The sequence below is a fragment of the Corythoichthys intestinalis genome, chromosome 5 (genome assembly GCF_030265065.1).
Source record: "Corythoichthys intestinalis isolate RoL2023-P3 chromosome 5, ASM3026506v1, whole genome shotgun sequence".
Classification (NCBI taxonomy): domain Eukaryota; kingdom Metazoa; phylum Chordata; class Actinopteri; order Syngnathiformes; family Syngnathidae; genus Corythoichthys; species Corythoichthys intestinalis.
The window spans coordinates 9,274,100-9,289,481 of NC_080399.1; the positions used below are offsets into that span (position 1 = coordinate 9,274,100).

The 15,382-nt window shown below is 39.5% G+C and overlaps 1 protein-coding gene across 4 annotated transcripts in view; it reads right to left on the reverse strand.

The window, feature by feature from the left end:
- Positions 1 to 15,382, reverse strand: part of LOC130916718 (unconventional myosin-IXAa-like) — a 255,075-nt gene that overhangs the window by 103,555 nt on the left and 136,138 nt on the right. For 2 of the 4 annotated variants that reach the window (XM_057837629.1, XM_057837628.1), the window contains exons 5-6: positions 14,354 to 14,453; positions 10,797 to 10,850 (exon numbers count right to left, since the gene is read on the reverse strand). In XM_057837629.1, coding sequence (XP_057693612.1) covers positions 10,797 to 10,850; positions 14,354 to 14,453 — 154 coding nt within the window. The remainder of the gene's footprint in view (positions 1 to 10,796; positions 10,851 to 14,353; positions 14,454 to 15,382) is intronic. The other 2 variants (XM_057837631.1, XM_057837630.1) reach the window with 1 other exon arrangement.

A 15,382-nucleotide genomic window follows, 5' to 3' on the forward strand; every position in this document is an offset into this window, starting at 1 on the left:
AAGATAAGACAAGAAGGATATATAAATTCAACATACGGTACATATGTACTGTATTTGTTTATTATAACAATAAATCAACAAGATGGCATTAACATTATTCACATTCTCTTAAAGCGATCCATGGATAGAAAGACTTGTATTTCTTAGAAGAGAAATGTTAGTACAAGTTATAGAAATTTTATATTAAAACCCCTCTTAACGTTTTCGTTTTATTAAAATTTGTAAAATTTTCAATCAAAAAATAAACTAGTAGCTCGCCATTGTTGATGTCAATAATTACACCATGCTCACTCATGGTACTAACCCATAAAATCAGTTGGACCCAAACGCCAGCAGAGGGCGCCAAACACCAAAAAACAAGTAACAAGCGGACATTACACTGAACTGTCATTTTAGTCTGTTTGAGCGGGGCATGTGCGTAAATTCCGTCAAATATTTAACGTGATTAATTTTAAAAATTAATTACCGCCCGTATTTTTGTTTGTTTTTAATAAACCCTTGAACTAGTGCTGTCAAATTTATCGCGTTTACGGGCGGTAATTAATTTTAAAAATTAATCACGTTAAAATATTTGACGCATTTAACTCATGCGCGGAATGACCCGCTCATGCATTGCCTCAAACAGATTACAATGACACCGTTTTTTGCACATTGAGAGCTAAGAGGCAGAGAAAGGCGAGTGGACACAGGAGTTGATTGGAATGCGCTCTTTATTGGCATAAGCTTCGGCAACTCCTTCACAACAAACATAAGTATCATTTAGTGAAAGCACAACTAAAATACTATTCCTATCTCTCAAAAAAAAAAAAAAAAAAAAAGTTCATTCCGAATCTAAATAGCTATGCAAAATACACATAAAACTTACTCAGACTTTGGTCAAACTCTATTCAATCATTTCGTTTAGCTCAACAAATACACTGGATGGCAATATTTAGTCACAATATACAAACAATCAGAGGTCTCGTATGTTGTGAAGCCAGTACTCATATGACCGTGAAGTACAATGGATGAACCAGTAAACAGGGAACCACGGCGTCAGTTGAGGGACAAAACACACTCATTGGCTTGATTTCTAAGTAATTCAAAACTCGCCATTGACACCCTGTGGTGTATTTCAATCACTATCTTACGTAGTTAAAGACACTGTGGATGAACGACAGGAATTTTTGATTGAAAATTTTACAGATTTTCTTAAAATGAAAACATTAAGAGGGATTTTAAACCACACATTTCCAAAGATGGATGAAAGACTCTCTTCCTCGGCTCTACGATCCAATAGCATTTTAATTTTTTTATGTTTTCAGTTTAATTTAGCTATTTTCAGCTTGCTATGTTGATAATTGCAATGTCTATTTACCGCTTTTCGTCTTACTGCGAAGAAAGAGGAAGTGGCGATCATCCCGCCATGATATTTACGTCATCAGCCATCGTATTGTGACCCGGGAATTTAATGCCTGCTTTCACGCACACCGCTTCCCGGGAAAGTCCCGGACATTATACTAAGACGAGACCCGTGAAATGTCCGCGTAATCTCTGTGTCAGTCGATCCGGGAAATTGTGTTCACATACAAGGGCTGGACATTTAAATCCCGCGATTTTCCCAGTGTTTCGGCGTGTGTGAAAGGGGCTTTAGTGTTTACTGCACATATTTTGCAATGGGCAATAAAGAAAAATAATAAAATAATTTTCAGTAAAATAAATGAAATAATTGAAGGATCTATTTTGGGGAAAAATATTAAATAGTAAAAAAAAAAAAAAAAAAAACGCAAATAAAAAAGGCCACAAGTAATAAAAAAAATTATGAATACCATATTTTTGGGACTATAAGTCGCACCAGGTAAATAAAGCATGATGAAGCTGGGGGCGGGGGGAGGGGGGGGGGGGGGACATATGTAAGTTGACTGAAGTATGAGACCCAGTTTTTGGGGGGCAATTTTTTTAATTGAACAGAAACCAAGAACATTATAAGTTAATGTAACAGTAGTAAAATGGAGAACAACAGGCTAAATAGGCATCTGTTAGCATAACATATTAACGTTTTTTTTTAGATACAGTAATTACAGTGCCCTCCATAATTATTGGCACCCCTGAAAAAGATGTGTTTTTTAGCTTCTAATATTTTTTTTTTATTCAAATAATATGGAACCTTAATGGATGGAAAAAAAAAATAGAAAAATCCAGCCTTCAATACAAGTTCATTCATTCAGTGGGGAAAAAATCCCACATAAAGAAAAACATTTTTGACATCAAATAATGTGTGTCACAATTATTAGCACCCCTGGTGCTAATACTCTGTACAACCCCCTTTTCCCAACAAAACAAGGTCTGGGGACTGAGATGGCCATGGGAGGAGCTTGATTTTGTGTCTGGTGAACCATTTCTGTGTAGATTTGGCCATATGTTTAGGGTCATTGTCTTGCTGAAAGATCCAGTGACGACCCATCTTCAGCTTTCGGGCAGAAAGCAACAGATTTTGATTTAAAATGTCCTGGTATTTCAAAGCATTCATGATGCCATGAACCCTAACAAGGTTCCCAGGGCCTTTGGAAGCGAAACAGCCCCACAGTATCACTGACCCACCTCCATACTTCACAGTGGGTATGAGGTGCTTTTCAGCATGCGCATCTTTCGTGGCACGCCAGACCCACTTACAGTGTTTGTTGCCAAAAAGCTCAATCTTGGTCTCATCTGACCAAAGCACACGGTCCCAGTTGAAGCCTGGGACCGTGTGTATTTTTGTGTGTATGATGATTGAAATATTTTTTTCTTTATGTGGGATTTTTCCCCCACTGAATGAATGCACTTGTATTGAAGGTTGGATTTTTCTCTTTTTTTCCATTAATGTCCCTAATGTCCCATATTATTTTAATTAAAAAATATATATTAAAGCTAAAAAACATCTTTTTCAAGGGTGCCAATAATTATGGAGGGCACTGTATGTCCCTAAAACTAGAACATAACAGGTAGGAGTGGGGGAAAAAAAACACACATATAATTCCACCTGTGTATACGTCGCAGACCCAAACTGTGAAAAAAGTGTGACTTATAGTCCGAAAAATACGGTAATACTAATATAAAATTAATAAATTTTTTTTAATTAAAGAAAATTTTATTAATTAAATAAAGAATAAAGACACATTCAATTAAGTGTGGGTCGTGTGTATTTTGCCCGTTATTCATTTATTTTTGATTGGTTTTGTTTTATAAATCTATTTTGCTGCCACTGACGGCAATAGATGTTTGAAATGGAACTTAAAGGACTTCAAGGCGACACTTCCATCCTTTGAATTTTTCTTGAAAAAAAGTTTGGACACCTCTGAAATATGAACATCTATCGCCGTAGCCAACAAATTTAAGTTGCGCATCCACTTTTTGTCACATTTTTTTGTATTGTGGTGTGCAGTGAATTTATAAAAATATGTCTTGCAAAACAAAAGCTTGGAAACACTGCTGTACAAAAGTGTCAACATCCTGCCTTCACACACAAACCACTTTGGGATTTACAGTCCTCTTCCCAACTGGACTGGACTGCTTGGTGGAAACTTACTTCATCATGACTTGCACTCTAATTAAAGCACCCACTTGACAACATCAACAACAACAGGCCAAAAAAAAAAAATAAATAACACATAGCACCCTGCCTACACATTCCACTCAGGCTAACAGCACAGACACTCAAAGAAGTGCACACAAACAGTATAAACATCCAAACAATGTTTGCTCTTTGGGATGAGCTTGTTGTGTGAGGACGCTAACATCACCATTCTGGAATGGATGATCACAACCTATGAGGTCTCCATTTGACCCCAAAAATGGACAGACAATTTAAATTGAACCTGTGTGCTGAATCTGGAAGATGCAATTTCTGGAGAAATTTCCAGTGGGTCACTGTTGAGGTTATTATCGAGGGTTGATTGATTAAATATTTGCTTGATTGATTGAATATTTGCTTGTGCTCATATATACCATAAATAATACATATTGCCATATTTTTCCCTTATTGATATAACCAGTAAATGATTATTGCTTGCTATACTAGGTTGTAGTATAATGCTTAAGTGTTACAAAGAGTAAAAGAGGGTCGGGATGACAACTGCCTTGCTTCATGGCCGCATCATTGCGTAACTAGACCTTCCGAGACATCTTCAGCACCTGGCGTCTGGACTTTCGTCTAGACCTTCGAGGACAATTTTCCATCCGAGGACATCTTCCATGGCCGCAGCGTTGCATAACTGAAGTGTCTGGGTCATTTTGACCATTGTTTACATGAGCCTTTGCTTACATACGTGTACTTACTTAGTTCCACCTACATGCTCACACATATCCAATCAAAATCACATGGGTGTCTCCAGCTTGCTACCCCCTCCCTCAGGGCGGCACCCATTCTGTGTTAGGACAAACCCCTAAATAAAATAGCAAGGAGGGTTTTTTTCTTTAGATCAATTTTGGTGACTGGACAGCGAAATCTAGCATTCCTCTGGCTAGTCATTCTTTTGCTCTCCTTGGCCAAGAAAACTGAGTGTCTTCTCTGCTTATTTTTGGTTAATTTTACAAATGTCTACCTAAGGATCTATTTTTGAACTTGACAGTCACTTTCTAATTTTGGCGCGTATTCGTGTCACTTTCATGTTGAATTATTGGTTGCCATTGAGGGCGTTAGATGTTCAATCAATTTTGATTGGGCAGGGTGGATGAACGAACCAGTGGCGGAACAAATGTGAACAGGGTCCGGGTGCAATGAGCATAAAAGTGACCCCCGCAAGTAGACCGTCAAATGGGTGGGACGGGGGATAATATTTCACGGGCCCATCAACACTTTTGGAGGTCCCTCAAGACGATTGTACGGTGTGTGTGTGTTTGGGGTGAGTGAGTGGGATGCAAGTAGAAATCTAGACAAATGGGTCGAGAGGCAGGCAGAGATATTTTAACACTTGCAAGCCTAAAGCGTAATTAAATAAAGGTATTTTTTAGAACTGTCCCGATCGATCGGCATCCGATCACGTCATTTTTAAAGTATCAGAATCGGCAAAAAAATATCGGCCATGCCTTTTTTAATATATATATATATATATATATATATATATATATTTTTTTTTTTAATTAAATCGTTTTCTAATTGTATTTAACGTTAGAATCATAATATGTTACACTCATCCAGAGTCTTTAGTTTAGGCTTAAGGTAGGGTTATCAAATTTATCCCGATAATGGCGGTAGTTAATTTTTAAAAAAATGTATCACATTAAATTAATTAAGGCAACGACCCACCCACGCATTGTCGCGCTCAATCTGTAATGGCACCGTTTTACCAATATAGAGAGATAAAGTGTAAAATGAGCAGAGTGAATTTTGGCAGCCTTTGGAGCCTTTTTTTAACTAGCTAAAGCCTTACAATCCCTCTCCCTTCGATTAGAAATATCATGGGAAGCAAATGCAATGTTGGAAAGCAAGGTAGCAAATGATCTTTTTCTTAACACCTTGTATTATTTCCCAACGCAGAGAAGATAAATCAATTGATAGCACTACGCACAGTCATGGTTCCACTTCCCATCATGCATTGGGCATGGCTACAGTATCATTTACTGAAAGCTCAACAAATACACTAGATGGCAATATTTAGTCACAATATACAAAGTCACAAGTCTTTCTATCCGTGGATCCCTCTCACAGAAAGAATGTTAATAATGTAAATGCCATCTTGAGGATTAATTGTCATAATAAAAAAATACAGTAGTTATGTACTGTATGTTGAATGTATATATTCGTCCGCGTTTTATTCATTTTTTTCTTAATGCATTGCCAAAATGTATATGATTGGGGAAAATTATCAGGAATGATTGGAATTAAATCGGGAGCAAAAAAAAAAAGCAATCGGATCAGGAAATATCGGGATCGGCAGATACACAAACTAAAACGATCGGGATCGGATCGGGAGCAAAAAAACATGATTGGAACAACCCTAGTATTTTTATATTCATAAGCTTCTGGTGGTGATATTAAAGGGAATTACTGTGTTTTCAGTAGATATGTAAAACAATTATATATGTGTTTATGTATGTACTAAATATACTGTAACACTTAAAGTCATACCAATAAACATTTTCAGTGTACATAGTTAAACGTGAAAGAAAATGTCTGATATATCTCGCACCTCTTTCAACGCACCACATAGATCATACTCCACGGGGGAGCTTTGGCAAGGGGGGGGGGGGGGGGGGGGGGGGGGGGCTGGGTAGAACCTTCATGCGGCGGTCTCGGTGCCCTAAGCCGAGCTCTCCTATTTTAATGCATACACAGTACTATCCTCCCCTCACAATCCCATCACAGTGCTGGGTAGAGGTGGAAATGTTTGGGCACCTAACGATTCGATTACGATTCAGAGGCTCCGATCCGATTGTAAATCGATTATTGATGCACCACAACCCCGCCCCCCCCCCACCCCGCTTTTCATTTTTGTACACCACTTCCAAAATTTTTCAAAAATCCTCTCAGGCTAAACCAAACTACTATTTCAGTATCAAGTTAACCGTTAAAAACAGTACATCAAATACTCCAGTCCCCATTCTGTATCGGCAGCTTTAAACTACATTCAATTAATTTAATGTTGTGAATCAACGTTGAAGTTGTTAAAATTGCTCCCGTTATTCCATAATTTCCCTTCTGTCTACTTATGATGTGAAAGTTTTAAAACTGTTTCTTGAAGTCTACTGCTTTAAGATGGCGTCTGTTTACTAGAGCGGGAAAGTCTGTCATTTCACATCGAGTTCATGGTATATGATCTAACACGGCCGTCGTCTGTCATTTCACATCTAGTTCTAGATATATGTGATATCTACCGTTGCCGTATGATTGTAGCAACTAGCAACTGGGCGCTGTTCGTAGCGCCTGACGGCCGCAGTCAGGTATTATTGTTTTGGTTTTTTTTTTTGTTTTTTTAATCTAGCGGCATGAGTTGAACATGATATTTACTCTCGGTCCGTTCCTCATTGCGTCCTGAAGACCACGCTGACTGTGTTTTATTTCCGCTTTACCTGGTATAATTCAATAATCGGAATTTGGATGTTTGTGAATCGTTCTCGAATCTTCCACGGCCGAATCGAGAATAATCTAAGAATCGGAAATTTCGCACGCCTCTAGTGCTGGGTAATGGCAGCCACAGTAATAGGCCGTAGGTGGGTCCTACACTTTTCTCTATGGTGTGGCTTCCGGGGCGTGGCCTCCTCTCTGCCTGGGCTGCTGGCTGTGGGGTAGGGAGGGTCGGGGCTCCGATCCCGCGTCACCCCGCAGCGCTTCTTGGTAATGTCCTGCTTTTGCCTTCCCACCTCTTTTCTGCCTGGGTGTCCTCCCTGCGCTCTGGCGCGGCTCGCTGGCTGGGTGCCGGTGGGCCGGCTGGGTATCGCTTGCTCCAGGTGGGGATCCTGCCCTCCCCTTGGTCTGGGTGTTCAGCGGTGTGCCGTGCGGGTTGAGGGGCTGCGGCGGTGGCTTGTGGACTTGGTGGGCGGGCAGGGGTGGTGGTTGAAATGGGGGATGGTGGTGCGTCCCCTCGTCCCATCCCTGAAGGCCGGTTGATGGGGGCGCAGATGGTCTGGGGGACCACCCTGGATCCCGAGGGATGACGGTGGCCCCTTTGCTGGGTTGCGGGAGGAGAGATGGGCTGCGCTGGCTCACCCCCACCTATTGGCTGGGGAAGGGCCGTGACCTTGAGGCGGCTCCCACGAGTCCCACCTGCATTTCTACTCGTCTGCATGACTATCAAATGTCTGATGGGATTCACGCACCCTAATTCCCCCCCCCCCCCCCCCCCCTTCTTTTCTGTCTTGGTTATCGGGCCCCCCACATGGTGTCAACTGGAAATACATCTGGCTACCGATAGCACCAACATATTCATTGTTAGTGTAGTCCAGTGCTTCTCAATTATTTTCTGGTACGCCCCCCCCAAGGAAGACGTAAATATTTTGCACCCCCCCAAACTCTCTGCCGCCACTGTAAATAGTATCATTTGTCAATAAAATTATTATTATAAGTACACATCTGCCTAACATTGTGTCCTTTTTTCTACTAAAGAAAAAACAGTAATAAATATGAACTTAGAATAAAGTATAACTTTATCAACATTGTTTTGTTTGTAACAGAAAAGACTTAACGTGCATCAATTTGCCTGAATTTAAACAAAAGTCAACATCCAAATTGTAAAAATACACTCAAGGTACATTTTTGACCATTTGATACTGAAAAATAAAATGTAATAAAATCAGTAAATAATTAAAAAAAAATCAAATTGATTAGAAACATTAACTCATGAGGACAATAAGCCAAAAAATTTGACCGAAAAAAACTAAACTGAATAGAAGGGGGGAGTGTCTTTGGACAGAAGGACAGTTTTTGTTTTCGCTGCTCACAATATTACCTCATTTTCAAAGGTGTGGTGTTATTTAGCACTGAGCATGCTAACAGTGCTCACTGGTTTACCGATATAACACGGACAAAGGGGACGATTGTTGGCAATATTCGCCATGTTTTCGCTGAAAAACAATTAAGCGGTTTATCAATGAGATTGGGGTCTAATGTCTTTAAGTGGTGTCTCCATTAATCTGGCTTCCGGCTGTCCACAATAATTATTTTTAGACACAGTAAACAGTGGTTTTTCCTCTTCTCCCACTGAGACCGAAAAAAGCGCATTCTCGGCGGCCGAGGGAGAACCGTAGGTGAGGGCGGTCGTCGTGACGATCCCAAGCCGAAAATGGCACTACTCGGGCGGATACGTGAGCACCGGAGAAGACAGTGTTTTGCTTCGTGAGTCCGGTCGGAAAACGGCTTTCAAAAACGGCGCACAGATCTTCATATCTCTTTTCTGTGTGCTCTTGTTTAGTTAAAAAATACTGCGCGCACTCTGAAAATGAGAGCGCCACTGCCACCCACTGAGTGGATGTGCAAGTACACTTTATTCTAGTACGCAAAAAAAAAAAAAAAACATGTTCCCAGAGCTCACATGCGCCACCACTGGCATCACTTTGCGCCCCCCTGGGGGGGCGCGCCCCACCATTTGAGAAGTACTGGTGTAGTCGTTCAATGTATTTCTTGTTGTTGTTTGTACTTCTCTCTTCTTCTTTTCTTCTGTCCCCCATAACTCCTTCCTGTTTGCTGCTTTCTACTAATAAATGAGCAGTGTTGTTAATAACGGTGTTACAACATCACGGCGTTACTAACGGCGTTATTTTTTTCAGTCGTGGGTAATCTCATTAATTACTTTTCTCATCTTGGCAACGCCGTTACTGTTACTGAGGACGGAAAGGCATGCGTTACTATGCGTTACTATATTGGTCGAAAAGTCTGAGGGAGACGGACTCACCGAGACGACAGAGCAGAGCAGGAGTGGGGAGGAGGCAAGAAAGTTGTGACGCCTAGCAAACGCGATGCTAGGTAGCTCCAATAATACATGTTGTAGCCGATAGCCTACAAACCAAGCCTGCATGTTATGGTAGATATGGTAGACATGGTAGATATCACATGTACTGTATATAGATATAACTAGATGCAAAATGACAGACATGGCACTAAATGCGTTAGTAGACAGCCGCCATCTTAAAGCAGTAGACTTTTTAGGACGGCTCTGTTGTAGAGAACCTTCCTAGCGAACCTAAGTAACTTTTTATCTAAAATACTTCTAAATCGGCAAAATCTTGACTTGAATCTATCTTTAAATGATGAAACAGTTTTAAAACTTTCATATGTCGAAAGTAGAGAGAAGGGAACTAATGCAATAATGGGAGCAATTTTAACAACTTTTAACAGTTGATTCAGGGTAAAGGGTAAATTAGGGTAAAGAATTGGGTTCGGGCCAATTGTACCAAAAACCTTCACAAAAAACTTCACATAATGTGGTCAATGTTTTTTTTTGTTTTGTCTTTGTTTTTTGAGGAAAAAAAAAAAGTAATTATCACCAATTACTTTGCCAAGTAACTAATTACTCTTACATTTAGGTAATTGAGTTACTAACGCGATTACTTTTTGGGAGAAGTAATTTGTAACTATAATTAATTACTTTTTTTCAGTAAGATTAACAACACTGTAAACGAGGCATGTTGAATGATCACAATGGGAGTATATCATACTCCCATGGAATACATTAAAACTGTTCAGACTAATCACACTCAGATTTCCATTCTCCATGTCAAACAGCTGAACAGGACAGGTTTAAAAAAAATGTAGATACAAACCAAAGAGCAAACACCTTTGAAGCATAATGGAAGCATTTTCAGCAATAAATGGACCAAGCACGCTAGGAGAAGGGTTCAGGACAGAAAAAAAAAATCCAATAGCGCTTTGACAAAGTCTCTATTAAACATGAAGAAATAAAGCATAATTAGTGCAGTTTTTTTTAAACAAATTGTCCTGAACCTTCACCTGTAAGCTGGCAGCTTATGGTAGTAACATCACCAACCTAATAAAAGGACACTTCAAGTTTGGTTTCATTAAAAAAAACAGCGCTTTGAGTTTCATACCTCGGATTTTCCATTTCAAGAGACATTATTAACAATTACATACTCTTCGGGCAAAATTTGACCCGCTCGCCTTCAAAAGAAATCCATTAAATGTCATCATCTCACCTTTAAAATGTGAGTTTTCCTTAAGTGACATAAAATACAAAAGAAAATATCATATTTGGAAAAAATGGACGGTATGTAATAGTTAAAATATTCCTTGAAGTGACTGCAGCATACAAAGCGCGAGCAGGTGAGTTCGGGCCGGGCCAACACAGCCACGTGCACACACGTCCACTCAAGCGTTCTATACTGACCAGCTCGCTCTCATAGTAATTGTCCCAGTAGAGTTTTTGCGATTTCTTTGTCATCTGCAAGTGAGGCACAGTGTGTTAGCTTAAACTGAACAACACGCAACCAACGCTGGGTGATTTTGGACTATTTTGGCAGATTTTGAACAGTCTCTTAAAAAGAGTCCAATGTTGTTGGTTTTCATGTTGTTTATTACATTACAAGTGAGGTCAACTATAGAAATGAAAAGAAAATGTTTCAATTGACTTTGTTTTTAACTTTTTTTTAATTAACTCATTTGCTCCCAAAAATGTTTAAATATGTTCTATTTTTAATTGTTTCAATGTCCCCCCAATTTTTTTTTTTCAAGAGACATCTCTGGGATCACATTCAATTTAGCTCCAAAGCACAAAGGTGAAAATCCATTTTAAAGCAATAAAACTGGCCACTGGAGGGCAGTAGCGAATTTGGTAAGACGCGCAACCCGATTCAAGGGCAGTGAACGGCCGGGTCGCGCAGCGGAAGACAACCGAATGGCGTCCAGGATGCCAGGCGGCGGACGACCGAGCAGAACGACCGGGACCACCAGTGCAGCGGACGATGCCGTCGAGTCCGTGCTGCTCACTGAGCAGACCCCGCAGAGACTCAAAAAAATCCATCTTTATGAGACAGGCGGCGATGAGGGAAAAGTTTACACGACTATCGCTGCCACAACAGCGTCATCTCTCAGTTAGTTATGTGTAAATAAATTGTTACTTTGCTATCAAAAGCTCTATTTGTTTTGTTGTTTATGTTATTTTGTAAAAGGAAAACATTATTCAGATGTTTGGGATGTCACAAAAGCAAAAAATAGCTGTGTTAAAGTTATGTTTGAAATGTATGCTTTCACAAAAAGCTCAATTTCCCTGTTTTTTCATCAGAAATTGGAAAATTGCTCAAACTAAGTTATTTTCTAATGCTGATTTCAAAAGAATGGAAAAAGATATTAACTTTTATCCTGCTGAAAGAAGAGAGTCTAATCTTTCTTTTGGTGGGTTCCATGTTTATATAGCAATAGAACAGAATTTTCTGTGGGCCTTGCAAAATCCGTCAAAATCCAGTAAAACGGCCGGGAGCGAAGGGGGTTGCACCGGTGAAAAGGGCTGGGAGTGAATGAGTGAAATGTGATTTTCACTAATAATTTTATCTCTGTGGATCTTCATGTGATGTAAACTTCATGTGATGTAAAGCACTTTGAATTGCTTTGTGTTGAATTGTGCTGTATATAAATACAGTGGTATGAAAAAGTTATCTGAACCTAAAATGTGTTTTGATCTTTGTCAAAATCACACAGATGAAAAAATAGTGTCTGCTCTAATCAAAAACACCCAAATAGTTATAGGTTTTCATATTTTAATGAGGATAGTATGCAAACAATGACAGAAGGGGGAAAATAAGTAAGGGAACCATCACATTTAATATTTTATGCCCCCACCCCTTCTTTGGCAGCAATAACTTAAACCAGACCGCTTCCTATAGCTGTAATTCAGTGTTGCACATCGATCAGGACTAATCTTAGCCCGTTCTTCTCAACAAAACTGCTGTAGTTCAGTCAGATTCCTGGAATATCTGGCATGAATTGCTGTCTTTAGGTCATGCCACAGCATCTCAATGGGGTTCAAGTCTGGACTTTGACTTGGCCACTCCAGAACATGTATTTTGTTCTTCTGAAACCATTCTGAAGTTGATTTATTTCTGGGTTAGTTAGGTAACCCTAACCCTAACCCTTTGAATTCATTCTACCATTAAAATGATTGCAAGTTGTCCAGGCCCTGAGGTAGCAAAACAGCTCCAAATCATGATGCTCCCTCCACCATGCTTCACGGTGAGGATGAGGTGTTGATGTTGGTGAGCTGTTCCATTTTTCATCCACAATTTACATTGTGTGTTACTCCAAAACAATTCAACTTTGGTTTCATCAGTCAACAAAATATTTTGTCAAAACTTCTGTGGAGTGTCCAAGTGCCTTTTTGTGAACATTAAACGATCAACAATGTTTTTTTTTTTTTTTTTTTTTTTTTTAAGACAGCAGTAGCTTCCTCCGTGGAGTTCTCCCATGAACACCATTCTTGGCCATAGTTTTACATATAGTTGTAATAGATAGATATTGGACTGTACCAGTGATTTCTGTAAGTCTTTAGCAGACAGTCTACGGTTCTTTTTTACCTCTCTGAGTATTCTGTGCTGAACTCTTGGCATCATCTTTGGTGGACAGCCACTCCTTGAGAGAGAAGAAACAGTGCCAAACTCTCTCCATTTGTAGACAACGTCTCTAACTGTCGATTGATGAACATCCAGACTTTTAGCGAATGTTTTGTATCCTTTCCCAGCTTTATACAAATTAACAATCCTTGATCGCAGTCCTTCAGAGATCTCTTTTGACCGAGCCATGATGCACATCAGACAATGCTTCTCATCAGGAAAATTCTTATCAGGTGTGTGTTTTATAGTGGGCAGGACAGCTTTAAACCACTCATCATTGATTGGGCACACACCTGACTTAAACTGTTTGGTAAAAATTGGTTTCAATTACTATTTAAGTCTCCTTTGGCAGAGGGTTCACTTACTTACACCCCCCCCCCCCCCCCGACATTGTTTGCATGCTATCCTCATTAAAATATGAAAATGTTTGGGTGGTTTTAGTTAAAGCAGACACAGTTTTTACATCTGTGTGATTTTGACAAAGATCGATGATGGTGATTTTATGCAGAAATGTGAGAAATTCCAAACGGTTCAGATACCTTTTCACACCACTGTAAATTTATCTTGCCTAAAAAAGAAATATTTTTCTAAAAAATGTAAAACAGGTAATATGGGGGAAAAAAATTGTGATTCTTATATGATATGAGCCCGATTGCGTCGAAAAAAAACCAACACCAGAATGACCTTGCATTTTACTGTAATGAATTAAAAAATGTAGCTAAATACATATCTGGGATGGAAAACTGAGACAGATGGACTGAGAGGGAATCACACCAACAAGCCGGCACCCAAATCTGGAGGAAAAAGCTAAATATGGATGAACGCGTGCGTTTTTGAGACAAACACACTCGACTGCCAGCGGCCCCTGGCACGCGAGCTTAACCGTGCGAGTTATTCTGTTACCTTGGAAACAGCACTGCATAGTAACAAGATGCAGTGAGGAGCAACATGGGATGGGGAAAGTGATACTTTTTTGGGGGGGTGGAAACCTTGTGTGCGGGCACGTTAAATTGGAATATGGCACACGAGCGTGCTGCCGTGGGAGGGTTTGGAACGATTTCGCTGATGCAACCGACTCCACGAATTGCGGCAAGGTGCTCTAGTTGAGCAGAAATGAATACGTAAATAAATAAATCTGGGATTGATGCGATAAGACGGAATGGGTTGAAGGACGGAAGGAAAGAAATAGTGATTAACTCATTGGCAACCATGTTTATCACCATCAATGGAAGCCATTTGACTTAATTATCCATTTGTAAGTAATCAAATATCTTAAAATGAAAAAGTATGACTGAAAATGCATTATCATTGAAATTGAATAGACGTGGATACTTGTACTGACCTGGTTGAGGTAGTGGTATTCCTCAGGTTTGAGCAGGTGGAAGGACTCCCTTTCTTCTTCACTGGCTCCAGCCAGAAGGTAGTAAAAGACGTGGTAGTTCCTAAACACAACAAAAACAACCATTGAAGCAAGAACTTCAACAAGAAGCTTTTTAACTCATTGAGCAATTATTTAAGACCGGGGGGTCCAAAATAAAAATACTTAAAGCCCACTGATTGCTTTTGACTGGAACACAGCATTTTCCGGGAAAATCAGAATTTTTAAAATACAAATTAATTAAAAGTAATATTGTTCTAAATAATAACGATAAAAAATAATTAGAGAAGGTCTCTTGAGAGCAGACCTCTGCCTAATCAGCCAAATTCAAAACATAACTCTTTCTCTTGTCATCAACTACCCTTCAAATTCGAGTCCAATAGGCTAATCCGTTAGCATGTTAGCGCAAAATTCCTTTTCTAACCTCTGTGATCCTTCACCTCATTACCCTAAAATTTTACTCACCTTTTCCGTTTCATATTACAAACATATACTACAAGAAGTAACCCTTTTTCGTTTTTTTTTTGTTTGTTTTTTTCCTATCTCCCGAACAGGGAGGGGTTATGAGGGAACAGGAAAAAAAGGAGAGGGAAAGAGACGGAAGAGAAGAACAAATGACAAGAAGAAATACATTGAACGCCTACACTAACTATAAATATGTTGGTGCTGTCGTTTATTAATTGTATTTCCAGTTGACACACTATGGGGGTCTGATGACCAAAGGTCAGAAAGATATGTGATTGGGAGGGGTGAAGTAAGTGTACAAAAATCAACCATGTGAGGTGTAGAACCCAGTATTACGTGAATTACCGTATTGGCTGGAATAAAAGACGGCCCTGATTATAAGACGACCCCGTCTTTTTCAAGACTCAAGTTTAAAAAGACTTTTTGAACACCAAATTAATTTTTATACAGAAAATAATTACTAGGGTTGTTACGATCATGTTTTTTTGCTCCCGATCCGATCCCGATCGTTTTAGTTAGAGTATCTGC